Source organism: Pezoporus occidentalis, unplaced genomic scaffold (genome assembly GCF_034315485.1).
Source record: "Pezoporus occidentalis ecotype Australia unplaced genomic scaffold, CSIRO_AGI_Poc_V1 ctg86, whole genome shotgun sequence".
Taxonomy (NCBI): domain Eukaryota; kingdom Metazoa; phylum Chordata; class Aves; order Psittaciformes; family Psittacidae; genus Pezoporus; species Pezoporus occidentalis.
This window is the reverse complement of record NW_026916220.1, coordinates 1,642,618-1,662,858: the sequence shown is the minus strand read 5'-3', so window position 1 is coordinate 1,662,858 and position 20,241 is coordinate 1,642,618. Positions and strand designations below refer to the sequence as shown.

The 20,241-nt window shown below is 41.0% G+C and overlaps 1 protein-coding gene across 2 annotated transcripts; it reads right to left on the bottom strand.

The window, feature by feature from the left end:
* Window positions 1-5,094: 5,094 nt before the first annotated feature.
* Window positions 5,095-18,627, bottom strand: LOX (lysyl oxidase). 2 transcript variants are annotated; one of them, XM_062604467.1, is made up of 7 exons: window positions 17,519-18,627; window positions 16,959-17,067; window positions 15,527-15,664; window positions 13,189-13,345; window positions 10,693-10,788; window positions 10,428-10,543; window positions 5,095-8,920 (listed from the first exon to the last, which is right to left on the bottom strand). In XM_062604467.1, the coding sequence occupies exons 1-7, from the start codon at window positions 18,237-18,239 to the stop codon at window positions 8,914-8,916; spliced, it is 1,344 nt and encodes a 447-aa protein (XP_062460451.1). In that variant the 5' UTR covers window positions 18,240-18,627; the 3' UTR covers window positions 5,095-8,913. The 2 variants fall into 2 exon arrangements, with proteins under 2 accessions (XP_062460451.1, XP_062460452.1); XM_062604468.1 differs by lacking the exon at window positions 5,095-8,920 and having other exon boundaries at window positions 10,424-10,543.
* Window positions 18,628-20,241: the final 1,614 nt, after the last annotated feature.

Here is a 20,241-nt window from a genome sequence, read left to right as displayed (position 1 = left end):
TCTCTATCCTTTGATTATATTGCTGATTTGAAGAACTGAAAGAGTGTCTGTAATACTGTTGCCGTGTTGGATGTATCTGGATACTCCAGCATCTCTGTCCTGCAGTTTCTGAAACAATGCTAAAAAACTGAAGGGTCTTTGTACACTAAGAAACATTTCACCTTTAAGTACCATTCTGAGTTTGGGAGTTTTTTTAATTGGGATATGAGGTAAATTCTTCATTGTATTTTTCTTCAGGGGCTTTTCCCACCACTTAACTGAAACAAGTTCTGAACTGGTAATTTTTAACAGATGTGTTTATTTACACAATCTTCCATCTTTTATAAACTTCAGTCTTTCCTAAATTAATTCAGAAATTTGGTAAGTGACTGCAGTGAATGTAAGATAATATGCTCTAGAAATCATGTAGCATTCTATAATGCCTAAGAACAGTCCTACATCAGACCCAGAGGTCTATCTAACCTAATAGCTTCAACAGTCAAAAAGGGATGCTTTAATCATAGGGATAGAGGAAATACACAGTACATCTTCCACATCCAACTCACCAAGCTTACAGTTTTGTTCAGGGACATCTTGTGATATTGTAGCTTATTGTGTTTATTAATCATCAATGAATTTCTTTTTTGCCGATTTGTCTGCTCTTAAATCCATGGAAACTTACAAAATCTGTAATCCCTGAAGGTGTAGAAGTCCTTCAAAAAACTGTTTTTCAATGTCTTGGCAAAGAAGGCCAGCAGCCTCCTTGGCTGCATTGGAAAGAGTGTGGCACTGGTGAGGCCACATCTGAAGTGCTGGGTCCAGTTCTGAGCTCCCCAGCATATGAGGGACAAGGACAGACTGGAACAAGTCCAGCAAAGGGTGACCAAGATGATTAAGGCCATCAAGTATATGACATACGATTAGAAGCTGAGAGAACTGGGACTGTTCAGAAGAGAGGCCTCGGGGGTGGATCTTGTCAATGTGTGTAAATATGGGGGCAGTGAGCAGTGTAAAGAAGATCAAGGCAGACTCTTCTCAGTGCTAGTGAGTGGCAGGACAAGAGGCACTGATCACAAATTGAAATACAAGAAATTCTGCTTACACAATAAAAACTCTCTGTGAGGGCAACAGAGCACTGGCACAGGTCCCAGAAAGATTGTGGTGTCTCCATCCTTGGAGATACTTGGAACCTGACTGGACACAGTCCTGAGTAACTGTCTCAAGGTGACCTTGCTTGGACAGTGGGTTTGAACTAAATGATATCCAGAGGTCTCTTCCTACCTCAACTACTCCTTGTGGTATGTAGGATTAGGACTAAGTCAAGCAATGACTCTAACCCTCAATGGCTCCGTACGGGAGTTACTGGATGTGTCTAAAACTTGTAGTCACTACGTAATAGCCCAGTGTATTCCACCTGGGATGATGTAAGAGTCAAATGGCCAAACCTACTTTAGTTGTTTTAATGTAAAGTATTGCTCTGTTGCTGGTATGGCCACCACTATCTCTCCCCCTTGCAGACTTTACATATTAATATTTATTGCTCAGCAATTTCTGCTCATTCTGTCATCATATGTTAAATCCTTGAAGGCAAAATGTTCCAGTCGGTCCACTTTGTATTATTACCTAGCATGTATTTACCCCACTCAGTTGGGCTTTCTTTCCTGCACCCTAAACAGATGTCAGTATATGTGTTATTCTCCTCCTGAATGGCGTTGCTGCTCAGAGGAATCAGAAATTCAAATAACCTTCCATTTCCCATGCTTTTTGTTAGTTTTATTTTCACTGTACTGTATGGAATAAGATGTAAGGCCAGAAACTTCAAAATAAAAAATGGAAACATTTGTACTGTGGTTTTGTAGGAAAGGATCATATTTTGTGGAAAAAGCCGTGCATTTACCTCCTATATCCTCTTTAAGTTTTCCAGATGCTAATCCTTATGGCTTTCAATAAATAAGTATTTACTTACCTACGCCAAACAGATGTTTCGTATGTGACTTACCTGGTTCCAATAAAAGGCAAGAAAAAATCCTTTTGGTATATGTCATCAACTATAATAAGTTTGTCATGGACATCTTACCTTTCTTTTAGCAGATGAGCACCCTAATGCAAGAGTTGATTCACATTAAGCACCAAAAATTTGGAGTTTGCAAATAGTCTGAGGGCAGGAGGTGGAGGGGAAGAGCTTATGTTCTAAAGTAATTTTTAGCATGTGCTTAGAGATCTAGGAGCTTTGGTTTATCTTGGCATTTGAGCAAGTTCCTTACTCCATTCTTGCAGCTGTAATTTGTGGCCATAGAATTCTTCCTGAAGGAAACCTGACTTAACCAAAACTTCTGTTTTCATCTTCTAAAGCACTTCTGAGCTCTTACTTTAAAGAAAAGAAAAAAAGATAACATCACTGAACATGAATGAGAGAAGAGAGATTAGGTAGCTGGCATTGCTTCATATTTTAATGGGTTACTGCTACTTCTAGCTAATGCTTAGTGACTCACCTGGATCACAGCATTAATGCACTGTGCAAACAAGTGGTGATGCTTGAGACTTGATAATATTTTTAATGTGTAACTGGGCAACTTTTTACGAACTGATAAACCCGATGAACTTGCCCAGAGGTTGTTGATAAAGTTTAGAACATTTTCTCCTCATTATATCAAGATAACATTTTCAGTATGTACATGATTTTAATATAACTTGTATCTGAAATACTGTTTAGACAGAGAACTCTCACAAAGTACTACACGTTTATTTTTACAGTGATATGGAAAGTTATTTCATTCTGTGATTGTTAGATTTACAAAGCTTTCAGAATCCTGTTCTCCACTACCGTACCGTAGAATAAATGTTCTCAGCTAGGCTACATACTGTGAGATACTACTAGACTGCTTCAGGTGCATGACTTTTTCCTTCATGCTTAAATAAATAACAAAACAATCTCAGATTTTTCAGTGTCTTTTAAGAGAGTTGATATTGATTTAAATGTGTTGGTTCATAGAACCGTAGACTAGTTAGGGTTGGAAAGAACCTTAAGATCATCAAGTTCCAACCCCCCTGCCATGGGCAGGGATACCTCATGCTAAACCATGTCACCCAAGGCTTTGTCCAACCTGGCCTTGAGCACTGCCAGGGATGGAGCATTCACAACTACCTTAAGCAACCCATTCCAGGGCCTCACCACCCTTACAAGTAAAGAACTTCCTCCTTATATCCAATCTAAACTTCCCCTGTTTAAATTTTAACCCGTTACCCCTTGTCCTATCACTACAGTCCCTAATGAGTCCCTCCCCAGCATCCCTATAGGTCCCCTTCAGATACTGGAAGGCTGCTATGAGGTCTCCACGCAGCCTTCTCTTCTCCAGGCTGAACAGCCCCAACTTTCTCAGCCTGTCTTCCTACAGGAGGTGCTCCAGTCCCCTGATCATCCTCATGGCCCTCCTCTGGACTTGTTCCAACAGTTCCATATCCTTTTTATGTTGAGGACACCAGAACTGCACACAATACTCCAGGTGAGGTCTCACAAGAGCAGAGTAGAGGGGCAGGATCACCTCCTTTGTCCTGCTGGCCACACTCCTTTTGATGCAGCCCAGGATATGGTTGGCTTTCTGGGCTGCGAGCGCACACTGAAGCCAGCTCATGTTCATTTTCTCATCAACCAACACCCCCAAGTCCTTCTCCGCAGGGCTGCTCTGAATCTCTTCTCTGCCCAACCTGTGGCTGTGCCTGGGATTGCTCCGACCCAGGTGTAGGACCTTGCACTTGTCATGGTTAAACTTCATGAGGTTGGCATCAGCCCACCTCACAAGCATGTCAAGGTCCCTCTGGATGGCATTCCTTCCCTCCAGCATATCAACTGAACCACACAGCTTGGTGTCATTGGCAAACTTGCTGAGGGTGCATCAGCCCCACTGTTCCTTGGTTTATTTTGTTTTTGGTTTTTTTTTAGAGAAAGGTGCACTATTGATAACACCAGTTTAAAGATACCTCAACAGTCATAAATATTTCTTTCAGTTTTTATTGACTGATTAGATCAGGAGAAATAGGGCTTGATTGAAAATTCAGATACAGCATTACTTTCTTAATTGAAAGTGCTTGGCTGCTTTGTAATTGTTGACTGGTGATGTTATGATACCAGGCAGGTGATCTAATGTGAAAATGAGATAGTAGAATAGCAGGTAGAAGATACTTGAAAACTAGGAGATGCTTTATTTTCAATAAATTTGAATATACTTTCTTCAGTAACTGTATTAATTTTTACTGTGTTTTTGTATTTGCATGGCTTCTGATCCACACTGAGTTCTGCACTCTAGGGATAGCATTTACAGGAATTTTCAGTTTGAAGCTCTTAGCTCCAAGATGTAGTAGTATAGAAATAATTTCGTTAGCTAAATTATAGGAACATCATCACAACATTGTGTCTAAAATAATTTGACACTCTATGAATTTTAAAAGATATTCCATCCATTTTTGTCTCTATTTACTCAAAGCCAAGAGTGCCATTAGTTGGTATTTGAGTGTTTAACAACCTCTTACTAGACTGAAGATTCCAGAGTTTTAAACATGATCATCTTCTGTATTAATCCCTCAGTGCAGGGACAAGAGATGCTTCACAATTCAGCCTATTTCATCAGTTTAGCATACAGATTGAAGAGGCATCAAAGATGTTGGTTTATACTGTAATAGCCAATAACAAAGAATAAAATGGTTTTGGAGTAATTGAGTGTTATGCATGTTAGTCAATTTTTTAGAGTTCATGACTTTCTACTACAGACTGATCAACTGTTATTTCCATGATAGAAAGGGTTTGGAGCAGAAATTCTGAAAGTGATTTCCAAGTGCCTGTTCCTGCAGAGACAAGCCTATATGGTAAAGAAATCTTCTATCCAGACAAACCATACATTGTGCTGTTATGCCTTCACATGTTAAGCTTTTGTGTAGTGTGAGATGTAATCCATCATATCTTGCAACTTTTTCTTTCTTGTTTCTAAGTTCTGACAATTTTTCTGAGACCATGTCAGCATGATAGAATCTTCTTCATTTTCTATAGTTATAACAACTTTAAGTCAAAGGTTTCTCATTGAGAGATGGATCTGGCCTATGCATTAAATATAATACAACAAGTAGAACGCTTGAAACAATTTATTCAAGTCATTTTCACATAAACTTGCAACCATAATACGGGCATGTAACACAAGAATATGAAAGTGCAATGAAGAATACAAAGCTAGTGCCTGAATATTATAAATTAAAGCTCTTCAAATAAAGATGCAAAGTTACTGAAATTAAGACTCTTGGAAGAAAAGTGAAGGAAGTAATGGAAAACCTCCCAAGAAGTTGAAAAAACAAGTGGCATTTCACTGTATCTGTAGCACTTAGTTGTATAATAAAAACCTCCCAATAGCATACTCTTTGGTTTTAATTCAAGTTAAAATCTTTCAGCACCTCTTAGGATTTGGAGAAAATTAAAATGCCTTATTGGCATGAGCATGAGACACAGGATAAACTACCTTTCAATGTCTCCTTTATGAAATTCACCCTGCTGGTTTTGAATGAGTGCACTGCAAACAATGCACAAGTGACTGTAGGAAGGTACCTTTGGTGTTTGCAGTCATTCGACACTGCATAGCAAACTTTGGAGCAGAGAGAAAATGAGTAGACTTTTACTAACACAAAAACATCTACACAATATGTTGGTTCCATTGGCGACCAATCTGTCATTTTGTTACACTTTGTCTAAAAATATGCATATATCAAATGTATTTCAGGATTAAAAAAAAATATGTAACAAGCCCCTCCTTTAATGATCCTGACATACAATAAGTTCCTTATGTGCAATTTTTATCTAAAGATCTGAAACGTGGGAGGTAATTGTTTCACACACATTTTTATTATTTGGCTTTAAAAATTAAAGTTGAGACTGCAAGACAGAAAATTTATACTAGAATTCTCACAAAAATTTAAATCTGATTTTACTCCCACTGAGATGAAAGGCAAAAAGCCTCTCGAAGATGATTGGAATAAGCCCACTGTCTGGTAAAAAGGATTCAAAATATAATTTGCTTCATAAAATAAGGTTTTTTTATCAAAACAGCATTTATAAATGTTTTTCAACAAAACTGCACAAAACATAATCCCACAAATATATTCCAGTATGAAAAAAAAGTAAATTAGGTAGCTAGGTCAAAACTGCAGAATCAACACACTGAAAATACTGGTTGGCACTCCCCAGTTTAGAACTGCTTTCTACATGTTATATAATAAACTCTTGTACAGCATTGTGATTTACTGTAGTTAAAAGGGGAAGTTAAAATCACATTCCTTCATTTTTTTTAATCCTAAAATCCCTCCTTTTTCTGAATAGACTGTTCATGATATCTTGGTCAATTTTTATGCTATTGTACATCACTTATGTCATGTTGCTTAACACACATTTCAATAGAAATACAATATTTTGCTATGGAAAAAAAAAAAAAAAAAGCTACATTTTTGTAGCTCCAATATCCCCAGTATTCAAAGTCATGGCGTTCAACACCTTTCTGAACCAGGCCATTCCCACTGAAAGGACCAAGTCCACTATTACAATCTCCTCCGCCTGCACCGATGCTCAAGGTCCTCTGGCTCCTTGCTGAATTCAAGTGGAGTTCTGCAAGTAGTTTGGGTATAGACATGTGAGCAGGTTACTGCCTCCTGAGTCAAGGGATAAACTCAATTTCTCTGGCTGCTCTGTGTCCAGTTAATGCGGTCTTATCCCACATTCAGCACATTATCAGGCACAATGAGGTACCAGCAAACAACCTTTTACCAGGAAGTAGCTGGTGCCCACAGCCTAGCTTCCATTACAGTAGCTTTTGTGTCCATTGCCCAAGCTGCTGTCAAAACTTTCACCCCAATTTTGACCCAAGTCTTTAGAAAGGTGAATGCATTTGCATCCCTTAACCCCTTTAATCTTAAAAAATCTGGGCTGAGATTTCAGAAGCCTAGACTTTAAACAGACTCTTATTTTTGCAGACATATTGTAATAAATGGCTTTCTGATAAATCCGTTTCCAAATCTTGCTTCTCTTTGTTGCCCATACTGGTGGAAATGGATCTCTCCGCATGCAAAAAGAGACTTGCAGGTATAAATTACATTAATTCTGCACCCACTCCCAGTGCTGGGTAGTGATCACTGGGTTGCTGTTTCTTAGATTATTTTTAAGTATGCATACTAGTTGTGCAAATTTTTAACCAAGTTATTATGATAAAGGTGAAAATACTTTATAATCATGAAATAAGCTTAAATATGTAATAAAGAACAAGTTGATCTTAAAAGTATTGCAATAGTTCATAAAACTATCAAATCCATAGGGTTCTATTGTGTATAATACTTACAAATACTGCCTCAGCTATTCTCAACAGTGACAATAAAACCTCTCCATACTCTCAGACTTTATTTTTTCACCATGCCAAATAGCACACACATTTTTCAGGGTTTTTTTAAAACGTAATTAGATTTCCATATTTCATTAGGTGTTTTGAACTGCTGATTACACTTAACCAATGCCAATCAGTATTTCTAGGTCCCTTTGTTTCAAAAGTAGATCCTTCCTTTTACATGACCAGAAGTCTTCTGAAAAAAAAAAAAAACAACCCACCAGATCCCCTTGTGATATGTTTAAATTTCACAGTTTAAAAACAAAATCACAGCTACTGTAGCTTACAGCAGGGTGCACTGCAAAAGCAAAATAATTTGGGGATGGGAGGATGAGTGGTGTGCCCAGCACCAGTTAAGCAGTTCAGCAAAAACTTTTAATTTGGGCTGGAAATTTTTCCCCCTACAATGTTTATTTGGTTCCTGAACAGCCTAAAGTAGGATGTTAAATACATTGACTTTTATTCTCCCTCTATATATAGTATAGTTTCAACCTGTGTTTGAATACTGACATTTTTAAAGTCAAATACAGTACTTAAGGGGGAAGCAGGTAGTAGGCTTTTTCACAACAAAAACTTAGATATTCTGACCTACTTCTGTTGGTGGTGCCACCTGAGTTAGTTGCTTATATTATTTTGATGGTTAACCTGTTCAAGTTGGATGTTTTTCACAGATAACTATATCAGGGACTCTTCATCTCCAAGAGCCCTTGTCTTGACAGGTACTTATTTGTATCCACATTAAGTTTGCAGAATTCTTTTAAAAGCCCCACCTTGAAAAATCTCGAACATAGAAAGGTGGCTAAGTAAGTTCTTTAATTTATTTCCACAGATGAAAGATTTCTTTCAAAACCCCATCTGTTTTTTACTTAGAGAAACACTTCTAATGTATTAAAAATGTAAACATAACTTTTCTTGCAGGGGTATAACTGATATATATATATTTATATGTATTTCTTTGCTATATGTTAATATTCCTTGAAAACCGAACAGACTTTTCTCATTCAAATCATGTCCTAGCAAATTCATTTTAATGGTACTGTAGCATTACTCCTAAGCTTTTTTTTTTTTTCATTCTGGTATTTTCTTAGATAGGTGACATTAGTACTTTCTATTGCATTTAATTCATTTTACATAAATTTTCACTATGTTTTAAAATGTTCAACTCATTCATCAATAATGTTCCCACTGCAGTCTATTATCATGTAAACTCCAAATTTTCAGGAGTTAAGGAATGCTCATGTTTTTATGAATGAGTTAGATTTTCAAAATATAAAGTATCTGTGCATGAATCACCAGTTCCACACATTTCAATAGTAATAAAAGTAATGCCAATTAAAATGCATAAAATCCAGTTGCAGCTTTGGTTGAGAAGCAGCTGAAGTGCTTCAAAATCACATAAGGTGTGTGGGTGTATGTGTGTATGTTCTGTAGTTTTGCTTGTATAGTGTTTGCATCCTATTTAAGTTTATATAACGATACTTCAGTTCAAAACATTTGTCATCGTCTCATCCATTTTTTTGCGTCTTTCTCAGTATCTGTTGGGAGAAAAGAAAGAATGTGAGGCAGATGAACACACAGGAGTTCCTGCTAAATACCTTTTTCCAGCTTGAAGGTGCAGATCAACAAACAGTAGCAGAAATTGTGCTTCCTCACCCTGACATGATAACATTTACAGGGGTATGATGGGGAGACTAAAGGTTAGAGACATGAAGCAAAAATTTCCCTTCCATGTGAATGTGAGTAGAAATGGTGTTCCTGTGTTCCTAGAAGTACCAGTTAGTCCTCTTACAGACAAATGCTTTAAAAGCTCCTGCCACAGGTTCATCAAATATGATTGCTCATGACTTGCAGGATACCTGGTTTTTTAGCTTTGTTTCCTACAAGTCTGACAACCACATGGCAAGAACAAAGAGGATCTTGCTGAAGCCATTTAACTTGTTTCATTTGTGACCAAAATGTGATTATAAATACAGATCTCCACACTGGCATGAAAAAATGTTTCTCATTTTAGCTTCATTTAACTACTGGCTTCCTAATGAGGCTAATTAAGCAATAGTCACATTAATTTGATATGTTTGTTTCACTGATGCTGTTATAGCAGACTATAATGATCATTTACTTCTTACTTTTCATTTTCTGCTCTGGAATTTATCTCCCATGAATCTCCATACAATGTTAATACTCCTTATGCAATCCAAATGAAACCACTTGATAAATATTTTGTATGAGCAACTCATGTGTTATCCTGTTACAAAAGACTGATTGCTTTGTGTGTGTGTGGGCTTCACAGATACTAAGCTACAGCAGATCTGCTATGAGAACATTAATGAAATGAATTCACCTTTTGGAGGGAAAATAGAGGGCATAATTGTGGCATTGTTTCAACTTTTGAAGAACTAAGCTGTAAATGAGATGTGTCTGGAGGAACTGCTTCAAAGAGGATGGCTGCAGTGTCAAAAGCAGCAGCAGCAAAGTAACTTACACTCATCGGACTTTGCAGAATGTCTTAAGAGCTCTCTAACTGCTCCAGAGTTCTGTGTGGGTGGTATAAATGGGTACTGAATGAGCACAGAAAGGTTTTAGTGCAAATACTGAGGCAGCGTGGACCAGAGGTAGTTACCTAGCAGCCCAGACAGCAGCAGTTTTGAAAGAGTTATATGTCCTGATGGCATGATGGCAAGAGCAAAATTCTCCCTTATGATTGCTTTTCTAGACTAGATCTTTCAAAAGCAGTGCTAGCCCTCCAGAAATAATTTAATTACCAGAGGTCAGGATTTGAAAGGTCTGCAGTTGTCAAGAGCAAAGCAACTGTTCCCATCATCCTGCCAAAAAAGACCTTTGAAAAGCACCATCTGAATCCTGAATTAACACACTAGATACTGAAACCCAAGAAACAACTTACTGAAGAAACTAGTATCACTAGAATTAATGGTGGAAGTTATTTTTTTCCATCTAAAGTAAATGCCTAAGCTTTATATATCTGTTTGTCAACTTTAGTACTATGAATATAAAACAGCTGCAAAAACAAAGGAATGTACTTACGGTGAAATTGTGCAGCCAGAGGCATATGCATGGTGGCCTGTGTAGCGTATATCGCAGCGTACAATATTGTTGGAGTAATCGGATTCAGGTACCAAATAGCTGGGATTTACGCTGACCTTAAGGGAAGAAAGCACAGTGTTGTCTAACAGGTTTGAGCTGATAACTTATATTCAGATTGGCATAAGCATATCATTTGCTTCTTTAAAAAAAAAAAACAAAAAAAACACAAAAATATCAAAACCTCCCCACTGCCAAATACCCTTACCTTCAGAATGTAATTTCCAGGTTTTACATCTGTAATATCAATCCACTGGCAATCTATATCAGCATTGTAAGTGTCATAGCAGCCAGGGCTCAGTCCCTAAAAATACGAAGTTAAGATGGATGTAAAAAAATCGTTAGGAATAGTAAATTCTAGCCATTAGGGGCACTCAGATTGAAGTTCACTTAACCACCACATTTCAGTAGGAAAATTATCTTAGGAAATTAGGCTTATTTTTTCTTGGCATTTTACTTGAATATCTAAACTAGAACATGAAAGTCTAACATATCACTTTATGGACAGCACTATATTACTCCTCCATAAGAAACGCCTATACTATTCATAGTTGTTCATCTGTGAGATAACTGTATTTTATCTATATTGTCACTTGTCACAGTATTCCTTTTATGTAAATATTGTGGGTGCTGTTACTGTTCTTTATGAAAGATAAGAATAAAATTAAAACTGAACAAAGGCTGGACTTAAATGTCTGTAAATCAGAAGTAAATAGCTTTTGAGATCCTGGAGTACCAGCTTGATCACCATGTTTGATCCTGCCTCTACCCTTAGAAATGATGCAACATTTTGCTATGGATGTACTCTGCCAAAGTGGCATCTTTGAATAGTAGAGTGTATGGCCACTTTTACATTGAGTTTTGCACAGAAAAAAAAAACATCTCTTCAGGCAGACAGTGACACAAGAATCTGAGAGAACTGAAAGCCTTTCTTCCAGATGAATCTTTTCTGCATTTTAATGGTTGCTATTAGGAACATCAGTAAGAATCTCATATAGGAATATATCGGTGGTTTAAATCTGGTGTCTTTTAACTGTGGCTGATACAGATTGCTCTGTGCAAAGCTGAAGTGTTCTGGCAACACACAGTGCAAAAAAAACAAGTTCTGCAGGAATTCCCTCTTGACCCAGCTGGTGATCAGCTCAAACTCTCACATGTATGTGCCAAGTCTGAAGCTGGAGGAAAGTTTTACGGTACAATTACAAACCCCTGAAATATGGGCTTCCAGTGGAAACGCTGACACAGCCATAGATTCTAGTGACACAAACACTCCAGCTGTAAAATATGTATGTTGCTTAGTTAGATGTCATAGTCTCCAGAAAGAGGAAAGATATTTATAAAACCTCTTCAAAGCCTTAATGTATTACAGATCATTCATTGTATTTAAAATTCAAATGTGGACATGTCAGTCACTGAAACATAGCTGTCATTTCTCTGTGATAAAATAACTACCTCCTAGATTAAAAACTGCAGGATAAGGGATACAAGTTTATGTGTAAGTGTGGCCACATTGAGTTAAACCACAGATCCATCAAGCTCAGTGTCCTGTCCCTGACAGTGATCAGCAGCAGATGGCTGAGGAGAAAAGAACATAAGAAATGGGATGTATAATGTCCTTTACCCAGCAAAATTCCTTTTACCAGGCATTTAACGGTATTTAAGATATGGGGTACCATTAGATTTTTGTATTTAAGAGCCTCCATTACTTTATTTGATTTTTTTTAACACATGTAGATATTTTTGTTCTCTGCAACATCCTATGGCAAGGCATTTAATTCTTTATTTGTATGTCAAAAGAGCTCTCCTCTCTGTTTTAATGCTGTTGTCTGGCAGTTCTTTTGGATATCCTTAGACTCCTGTGCTGTGAGAAACAGTGAATATCAACAATTTCCTCTTTCTATACAGGACCACTCAAGATTTGGTATTTTTTTCTGGTTTTCCAAATGGAATTGGTCTATGAAATCTCTTACTGTGGTAGCTATACTACACTGCTAATCATCCTCATTCTCCTAGGGTTGTTTGGTTTGGGTTTTTAAGCTTTTCTGTAGCAGTTTCGAGAAGTGGTGACTGGACTCCATGCAGTATTTAAGGTAGGAGTCTATCATGGATTTGTATCATATCATAATGGTACATTTAGATTTTTTATCTGTTCCCTTAATGAGCTCTAACACCTTGGTTTACTTTGTATACAACCCATCGTAATTGTCACATGGCTGCCATTCTCTTCAACAACCCTCTATACATGCATAAAGCTATGATGTAAGTTTTCTGTATTGGACTGCCAGCCAGAAGCTACAGGTATTAAGGGCATTCAGCAACTTGCAGCCTCATGCTCTGCAAGGGGGAAAATACTACATATGAATTCTGCCACCAGCCAAGCACACTGGAAAAGACTTCTTCACTGACTCTATCTCAGGTTTCCTTTAGCTCACTTCACCTATAACCACAAGAACTTGTGATGTGTTTTAATACCATTCACTTACCAGTGATGCTAGGCTAGTAAGTGACCCTGCATTTTAATGGGACATCCACATAGCAGCACTTGGGCAAATTGTTAAAAGTCTTAAAGTTGCTGTGATGGAGAATTTCAGAGCTAGTTAGGGCATCAGATAATTTAGGCCAGGAGGTGATTGGTAGAAAAAAAATATCCAAAGATAAATTAGAGAGGGAAAATAAACTTGGTTGTCTCCAAACCAACTCTTACCTGTGTATGTGCTGTACATGCATACCGTCTATAATACCCATAATCACAGGAGGTATCTTCAAGACAGAAACTTGCTTTGTGTCCTTCAGCAACTTTTCTGTGTGAGCTTGCATCCAGCAAGTCATAGTGGCTGAATTCATCCATGCTGTGATAATGTCTGTTAAACCATAGATACTTTATTAAAGATGGATCAGATCTTGTCAATGACATTTTACAGATTCCTATTTGATCTACCTTCTGTTAGACATGGTGAAATTTTATTTATTGCACAGAACTTGTGTGGTAGGATATTTCCTATTACCAGACATCTGGGTAAGTTTTATTTCCTTTACTCCAATTTTCAATGACTATAAAATAAATATATAAATAAATAATAGATTTTAATTTGTTAAGGGAAAGACTCTATAGCATCATCGTTTTTCCAAAATTTCCTGTTTCAGCTTTTTTCCAATAACAAATATTAAGTAGTTCATATTTGAACTGTACATCTTATAGCTGCCCTTAGCCAGAGTTTCACTAGGAATGCTTACCTTACATTCTGTAAATTCCAGGGAAGTTTCTACTTGATAGTAAAAACTCAACAATCCATTTTCACATTCCCATGGCCCTCAATCAATATGATACATTCATAACATTAGCAAAAACAAATCTGCATAAAGAAATCACCTTCTGTGTACTGGCAATGCAGATCTCATCTGGCATCAATTTTTGTAGATTATTCTTAACGTAGTCTCTTGTTTCAAAAGTATATGTATTTTGGATCTGGGCACAGTGATGCATTTTTCTTGTTGTCACACAGATTTCTGGTTCCTACTATGAACTTGGAACAGCTATTATTCTCTGAATTTCACTTTTTCAAACACAAGGAAAACTAAACTTGTACCATCTACCTGCACAGATGTCTGTGCAACATCTGGCTACTGTTATTTACAAATGCCTTCAGCTGAAGAGTTATACAAGAAAGATACAATTAAACAGAATTCAAATGTATTGTTAAAATGAAGCATGCATGTCAGGAATACTAAAAGTGGTCCTCAGATGATGATGACTAACACTGAAGCCTGATGGCTAGCCAAACTAAATGGCAGTTACAGTTCGTTTCCAAATGAGCTTGTTTCACTCTCATGGAATTGATCACAAGAAATGCATTTTTTTTTTTTTTTTTTTTTTTTTTATGGGCAGTGTATTTTCTGTCCAAGAACTGAATCAGCACTGGAGACACTTTGCATCTAGATAGTGATCATGGCAGAGTAAACCTGCTTTTTAACAAATGGAAGATTTCAGTTACTCTCTATCCATCTCATTCATCTATCAATTTTGTAAGCACCAGGGTTAAAGGGTTTTTTCGGTGGTGGTTTCTTTTTCAGGGGTGGGGTTTAACGAAAGTATTTATGAAAGCTTTTTTGTTTGGATTGATTTAGTTGTAGCTTTTTTATCCTCACAATATTTATAAACTAGCAATATTTGTCTTTTTTTAAAAAAAAAGAATTTGTTGTAATGATCCTGATTTTTCATCCAAAGCTTAAAGCCTCTGAAGCTAGAAAGAAATATTTCATTGCCTCTAGGGGCCTTTAGATCAAGACCACATTACATATTATTTTTTAACTAGAATAATACCCATAACAGCAGAATTGTATTTGAAGTAAAGTGGGAGTAAGGTAAGCGTTCTATTGGTCTTGCTAAAAATAGCGAAAATTGGGCAAACCTGCAAACTGTTGCATGTGAATTTTCTGAAAAGGTGCAAGTCTTCAGTGTAACCTGCTCCTAAAATGCTGGAAATGTTCTACTACATTTGCCTTGCCATGTTTCCAGCAATTCTGCTATTTCTAGGGCAGTACTGCTATTGAAAGTATCATATGAGAAGGATACTGATAATGGGATCAGTCATCTCAGTACCTTCTTTTTCACATTGACCAGACCATTCATTGTCAAGAAGTAACCCATTAAATTTAAGTCAAGAAGTATGGTTCAATGTTTACAATGATATATTATAGGGAACATGTAGTAAAGGTACATTTTAGGGTTTGCACAGTTATTTTACCATGATTAGAACTTCTATTTGCTGGTTCCACTTATATGTAACTGGACTACAATCAGAAGAGAAGGTGCCGGTGCCACTGTCAAAACTGATTTGAGCCTTGTAATTATAATGAATTTATACTTGTGAGAGTTTTATACTTATGAGTAAGCTTCTTATCCATTTTGGTTTCAGGTGGCTACATAGCTTCCCCCTGGCTTCCCCCTGCTTCACTGCAGCTTTAGAAAATGTCACCTTTAGAGTGGCAATTTGCTAGTGAAAAAGATAATTAGAAGGTACCATACTGAGCACTTCACTCACTGGTGACAGCTGTGCCACTCCCATGAGTAACGGGGTCTGCTGGGCAGAAAATCTGACGTGCCTTGATTCTTCACTCTTTGGGGGAATCTCAAGAGCACCCGATTGTCATAGTCTCTAACATCTGCTCGATAAGCTGAGCTGTAATAATGCAAAAAAGAGATGTAAGTATATGCAAGAAACACATTAAGAAAATGCCTTATGTGGTCTCGGAAGTAACTGATCTTTTCAGCCTCCGTAAAGCTCATACGTTGAAGACACACAAGAATGCCACATGGCATACTCAGAAGTGTCTGGTGCCAGACCAAGACCTGAATAAGATTCAGATCTTCTTCTAATAATGTAAATGGAAGTTTGACCACTGACTGTACCTTTGAAGCAGACTGTCTTTGAGGCAGGCCACCACTTAGATGTAAAGTTGCTGATGGTACTGATGCACCAAACCCACAATTTTATTAATGGCTGTTAACCAAAGGAACTCTGTGTGTAAGATCACACAACAGATGTTTGTTTCTATTGGAAAAAATATGCATATGCCTTAGGCTTTATTTCCCTATTTCACATAGCCTTTATCTACAGTATTTTAAATACTGGAATATTTTAATCAATTGGTAGCGGGCAAGAACATGTCAATTAATATTCACTGTAAGATTAGCATAAAAAATACTGCTTCTTATGCCATGTTTTCTTTTTCCATCAAGTGAAGAAAGAGCATGACCCTGGAAACAGCCTGGCATCAATTAATGGTGCTGGTAAATAAGTAAATCTGTTTTGCATGATAAGGTATCAAACAAGTTAAAATTTTAAAAACAGCTATGTTGATCTCTTTCCCATCAAAACAGAAAAAAATCCCACTTTGCCAACTGGACAGGACCCAACATAATAGAAAAGCCATTATTCCAACCCATTAAAACACTTTGAAACATTTTTTTCAGGGAGATTTTAGTCTTAAGAGTCATCACAAGGCACAGGCCCAGAAACAATTAGCATTTTATAATTTAACTTGTGCTGGTAAGAATAGTTTGTTTTTTCTTTTTTCTTTCTTTTTTTTTTTTCCCTATTTTTAATGGAGTAGAATATGAGCCCATTGGATTAGAGAAATGGAATGAAAATCACCAGATTCAAATGGATGTTTTTAGGTGCCTCCATTTTGCAAAATTCAGGTATGTTCAAATGAGCTTGATAACAGAAATGTGCAATGTAACTTTTCATAAAATGTAGGTTCTTCTGTGGTGTGTGTCTCTCTGGTACGGCTCTTATGTGCACATCCCACCATCTGCCACAGGCTCGTAAGAAAGTTACAAACTGGGGTACGTTTCCTGGGCCCTCCAGCCTCTCTTGTCTCCACTCTCAACCAAGTCCTTAGGCACTCTTGCGGTGGGTGCAGGAGCACAAGAACCCACCGTCAGCAGGCAAAAGCTGGAGCTATGCCTACCTTGCCAGGCAGTTCTCCTCGGCAGCACATCTCAAGTTATACATGGACATCCTCTGGACATATGTGGACGCCTGGATGTAATAGGGATCCGGGACTAAGTCAGGGAGACCTGCAGTTCATCAAACCAACCACATAACAGCAAGATCAACCCAGGACACGTCTGCAAATTCTTGGCTTCCACCCCAATTGTTAGAAGCTGTCGCTTTGCTAAAGACCCTGCCACCCATTAAGGCCGCTCTCCCTCTTGCTCAGGTCCTTCGGCTTTTCTCAAAGCCCGCACCACAAGCACGACGCACAAGGCCCCTGCGGTGGGTTCCCCACCTTCCCACCCGCACGTCGCCCTCCCCTCCCAGCCCCGGCGACCGCTGCCTCCCGGGATCGGGCAGTCCGGGAGCCCTCCAAATCCCTTGCTGGGTCGGGTTTTGCCCGGAGCGAGGGGTTGGCAGAACCGCAGATCCCGCACCGTGTCCCTGCGGGACGCTCCGGGCTAGCACAGCGGGGCCGGGGCCGGCGGGGGGCACGGGACAGGACGGGACGGGAAAGTAAAGGCAGGCTCTTACCATACTGGAAGTAGCCGGTGCCATAGCCGGGTCGGTACCTGCTGCCCTGCCGGGGCCGCTCGTAGGTGTCGTAGTAGTTGTAGTAGGGGTTATCGTCCGTGTACTTGTAAGGGTTGTAGGGGTCGTCTCCTACCATGACATCTTCCCGCCCGGATCTGAAGCTGCTGAGGGGAGGCAGGTCGCCGGCCCCAGTGCTGCTCCGGCTGCCGTCGGTCCCGGTGCCGCCGCCGGGGCTGGTGGAGGTGCCGGGTCTCGACGCCCCAGACGATCCGCTCCCGGCCACCCCCGTGGCCGCGGGGATAGCGGAGCTCTGGCTCAGCGGCACGGGGGAGGCGCGGCCCCCGGAGGGAGACTGGTAGCCCGCTTGGAACCAGCGCCGGGAGCCGGAGCTGCCTCGGCTGCCGGCGGCGGGCTGGGTCTCCGCGGCTGCTCGAGCGGCGGCTCTCCGCGGCAGCGTGCCGTTGTTCCGCAGCAGCAGGATGGGGCTGCCCACAGCCTCGGCCGCCTGCCTGCGCCGGGGGGGCTGGTACTGGGAGCCGAGGCTGAGCAGGCTGTACACCTGCCCATTGTTCTCCCACTGAATCCGCTGCCTCCAGGCGGCGGGGGGCGGCGGGGGGTCCCGGCGCGGCGGCGGCTGCTGGCAACCGGCGGGCCACAGGCAGCTCCAGTAGATGCAAGCATGGAGCTGGGCGAGCAAGAGCCCTGGCGGCGCGAAATGCATCTTCTCCTCTTTCCTGGGTACCGGCGGATGGGAGAAACGGGCGAAATCGGGGTGGCGAGCAGAGAGAAAGGGGCGCCTTCCTGGTCGGGACTGGGCGGAGGGAGGAGAGGCGGGGAGTGTGGGGAAGCCGGGGGGAACGTACTGCGCCTCTGGAACGGTTAGGCAGCCAGAAGGGGTCTCAAGCGCGGCAGCACCCGGGCGGTGCCATCGGGCAGGTCAGGCCGTTAGGAAGGAAACACGGCCCGAGGAAGGCGGCGGGAACGGCTTTTCTTCTCGCCGGTATTTATAGGCGAGGGGATGCGAATAGGGAGCCGGAGCAAACAATCAGCCTCTCATCGTCCTCCGGCCCGCGCTGGTGTCTGGAGAGAGGGAAGGAGGAGGAGGAGGAGGAGGAGAAACCAGGGGCTTTAAAACTCGCTGGCACGCTCTCAAAGTTACACAAGCCCCGCTGGCTGCGCCCCCGCCATTTATTCACGTAATGCGGCTGGAAACGTGCGGCCCTGACAGTTCCCCCACGGCCGCCCCCCACCCACCCCGCGCGGGGGAACAGGGGGGACGGGGCGGCGCGGGATGGCGCGGCAACGGCGGCTGGGGCTCCCCATCCTCCCGCCGCCCATCCTCCCCGCCTCCCTCCTTCTATCCATCCATCCATCCATCCATCCATCCATCCATCCATCCATCCATCCATCCGTCCCTGCTGCCCCCCCGCGCCCCTATCCGCGCCGAGCCTGCGGCGGGCGGGCGCGCTCAGACACACGTAGTCCGCCAGAGTATGCGGTGGAGCAGCGCCAAAATATGCAAAGGAAAAATGCTATTAGCTCATCAGCGCTGGAGAGACTAGAAACGGGGTGGCGGGGAGGGGGAAGGGGCCGCTAGCGAGAGAGGAAACATATTTCTGGAAAATGTGCTGGCCAGCAACTGTCTCCCGGGCTGGAGCAGCTGCTGGGGACCTTGGTCTCAGCGCTGAGTAACAGTCGGATCGCCTTAATGACCTCTTAATTAGGAGAAAATCTCCATCAAATAAACTCTTGACTATTGACTTTTGGGTTTTCTGTGTATGAGTCACACGATAATTATGCTGGAGGTGGTGCTCCCGGAGTAAGATTTCATTGAAAAGTGAAATTTCACATGGGAGAGGCTTAGCCCAGTCACCAGAACAAATAAACCTGACTGGGGCAGCGTCTCCCCAAAACCATGATGGAGAAGAGGAGCACGCTGTGGCCCGAAAGCCTCTTCCTCCCTTCCTGCTTTTACAAGAGTTCATTAGCCCTGTGTTTTGATAAGTCCAATCACCCAGCAAGACAAACGAATTAAAGTCCATGGATTTCAGCCAGAACTCATTTTGGGTGTATTTTTCCAAGGGCTGTTTGCTTATGAATCCTTGCAAAGGAATGAAGGAGAGTACACAAAAGTTCTCCTTCACCAGAAGTTTGGTGGTGAGGGTATTTCTCAAGCTATTCTTATCAAAGGCCATCCATCAAGGCCAGAAGAAGTTTTTAAACTCCCGAGGTAGATGCAAGGCACTTTCCTGCTGCTGCCTGCTTCCCCAGGTCAGGCTGGCAGTTTGCAGGCTACTGGCTGAGCAGATAGGTGCCACTGCATTTTAATGAGCTTGGTACATTTTCCTGGCATTTTTGTTATATTGCAGTTTATTGTAATTGAATATTACTTCAAGTGCTAGCGGGTCGGAGGCTGTGACCAGTGACTGTCAGTGACTGCTCATCGAGCCGGGCTTCCTTACTCTGCTTCTGGTCTGGGGAGACCTGTGCTGCAGGCAAGTGTGCAGCCTAATGGACTTCCTTAAGAGCTGCTCCCTTCCCTGCAGTCTCCCTAACAACCTGGAGGGTTAAAAATCGCTGGGGAATCAGCAGTTCACTGTAAAAATTCCCAGCCTGGAGAACACTGGGGAGCACAGGCCAGGGATGCATCAAAGAGAACAAAGTCTTCTTACTTGGCAATAGCCCCAGTAGCAAAGTGGGTGCTTGTTATCGCTGTTAGCTGT

Coding starts and splice junctions, on each gene's coding strand:
- LOX (XM_062604467.1), bottom strand. CDS start 18,239: ATGCATTTCGCGCCGCCAGGGCTCTTGCTCGCCCAGCTCCATGCTTGC. Junction 13,346..15,526: donor GAGTGGCACAGCTGTCACCA/GTGAGTGAAGTG, acceptor ATGGTTTAACAG/ACATTATCACAGCATGGATG. Junction 10,789..13,188: donor CATGTACAGCACATACACAG/GTAAGAGTTGGT, acceptor TCGTATTTTTAG/GGACTGAGCCCTGGCTGCTA.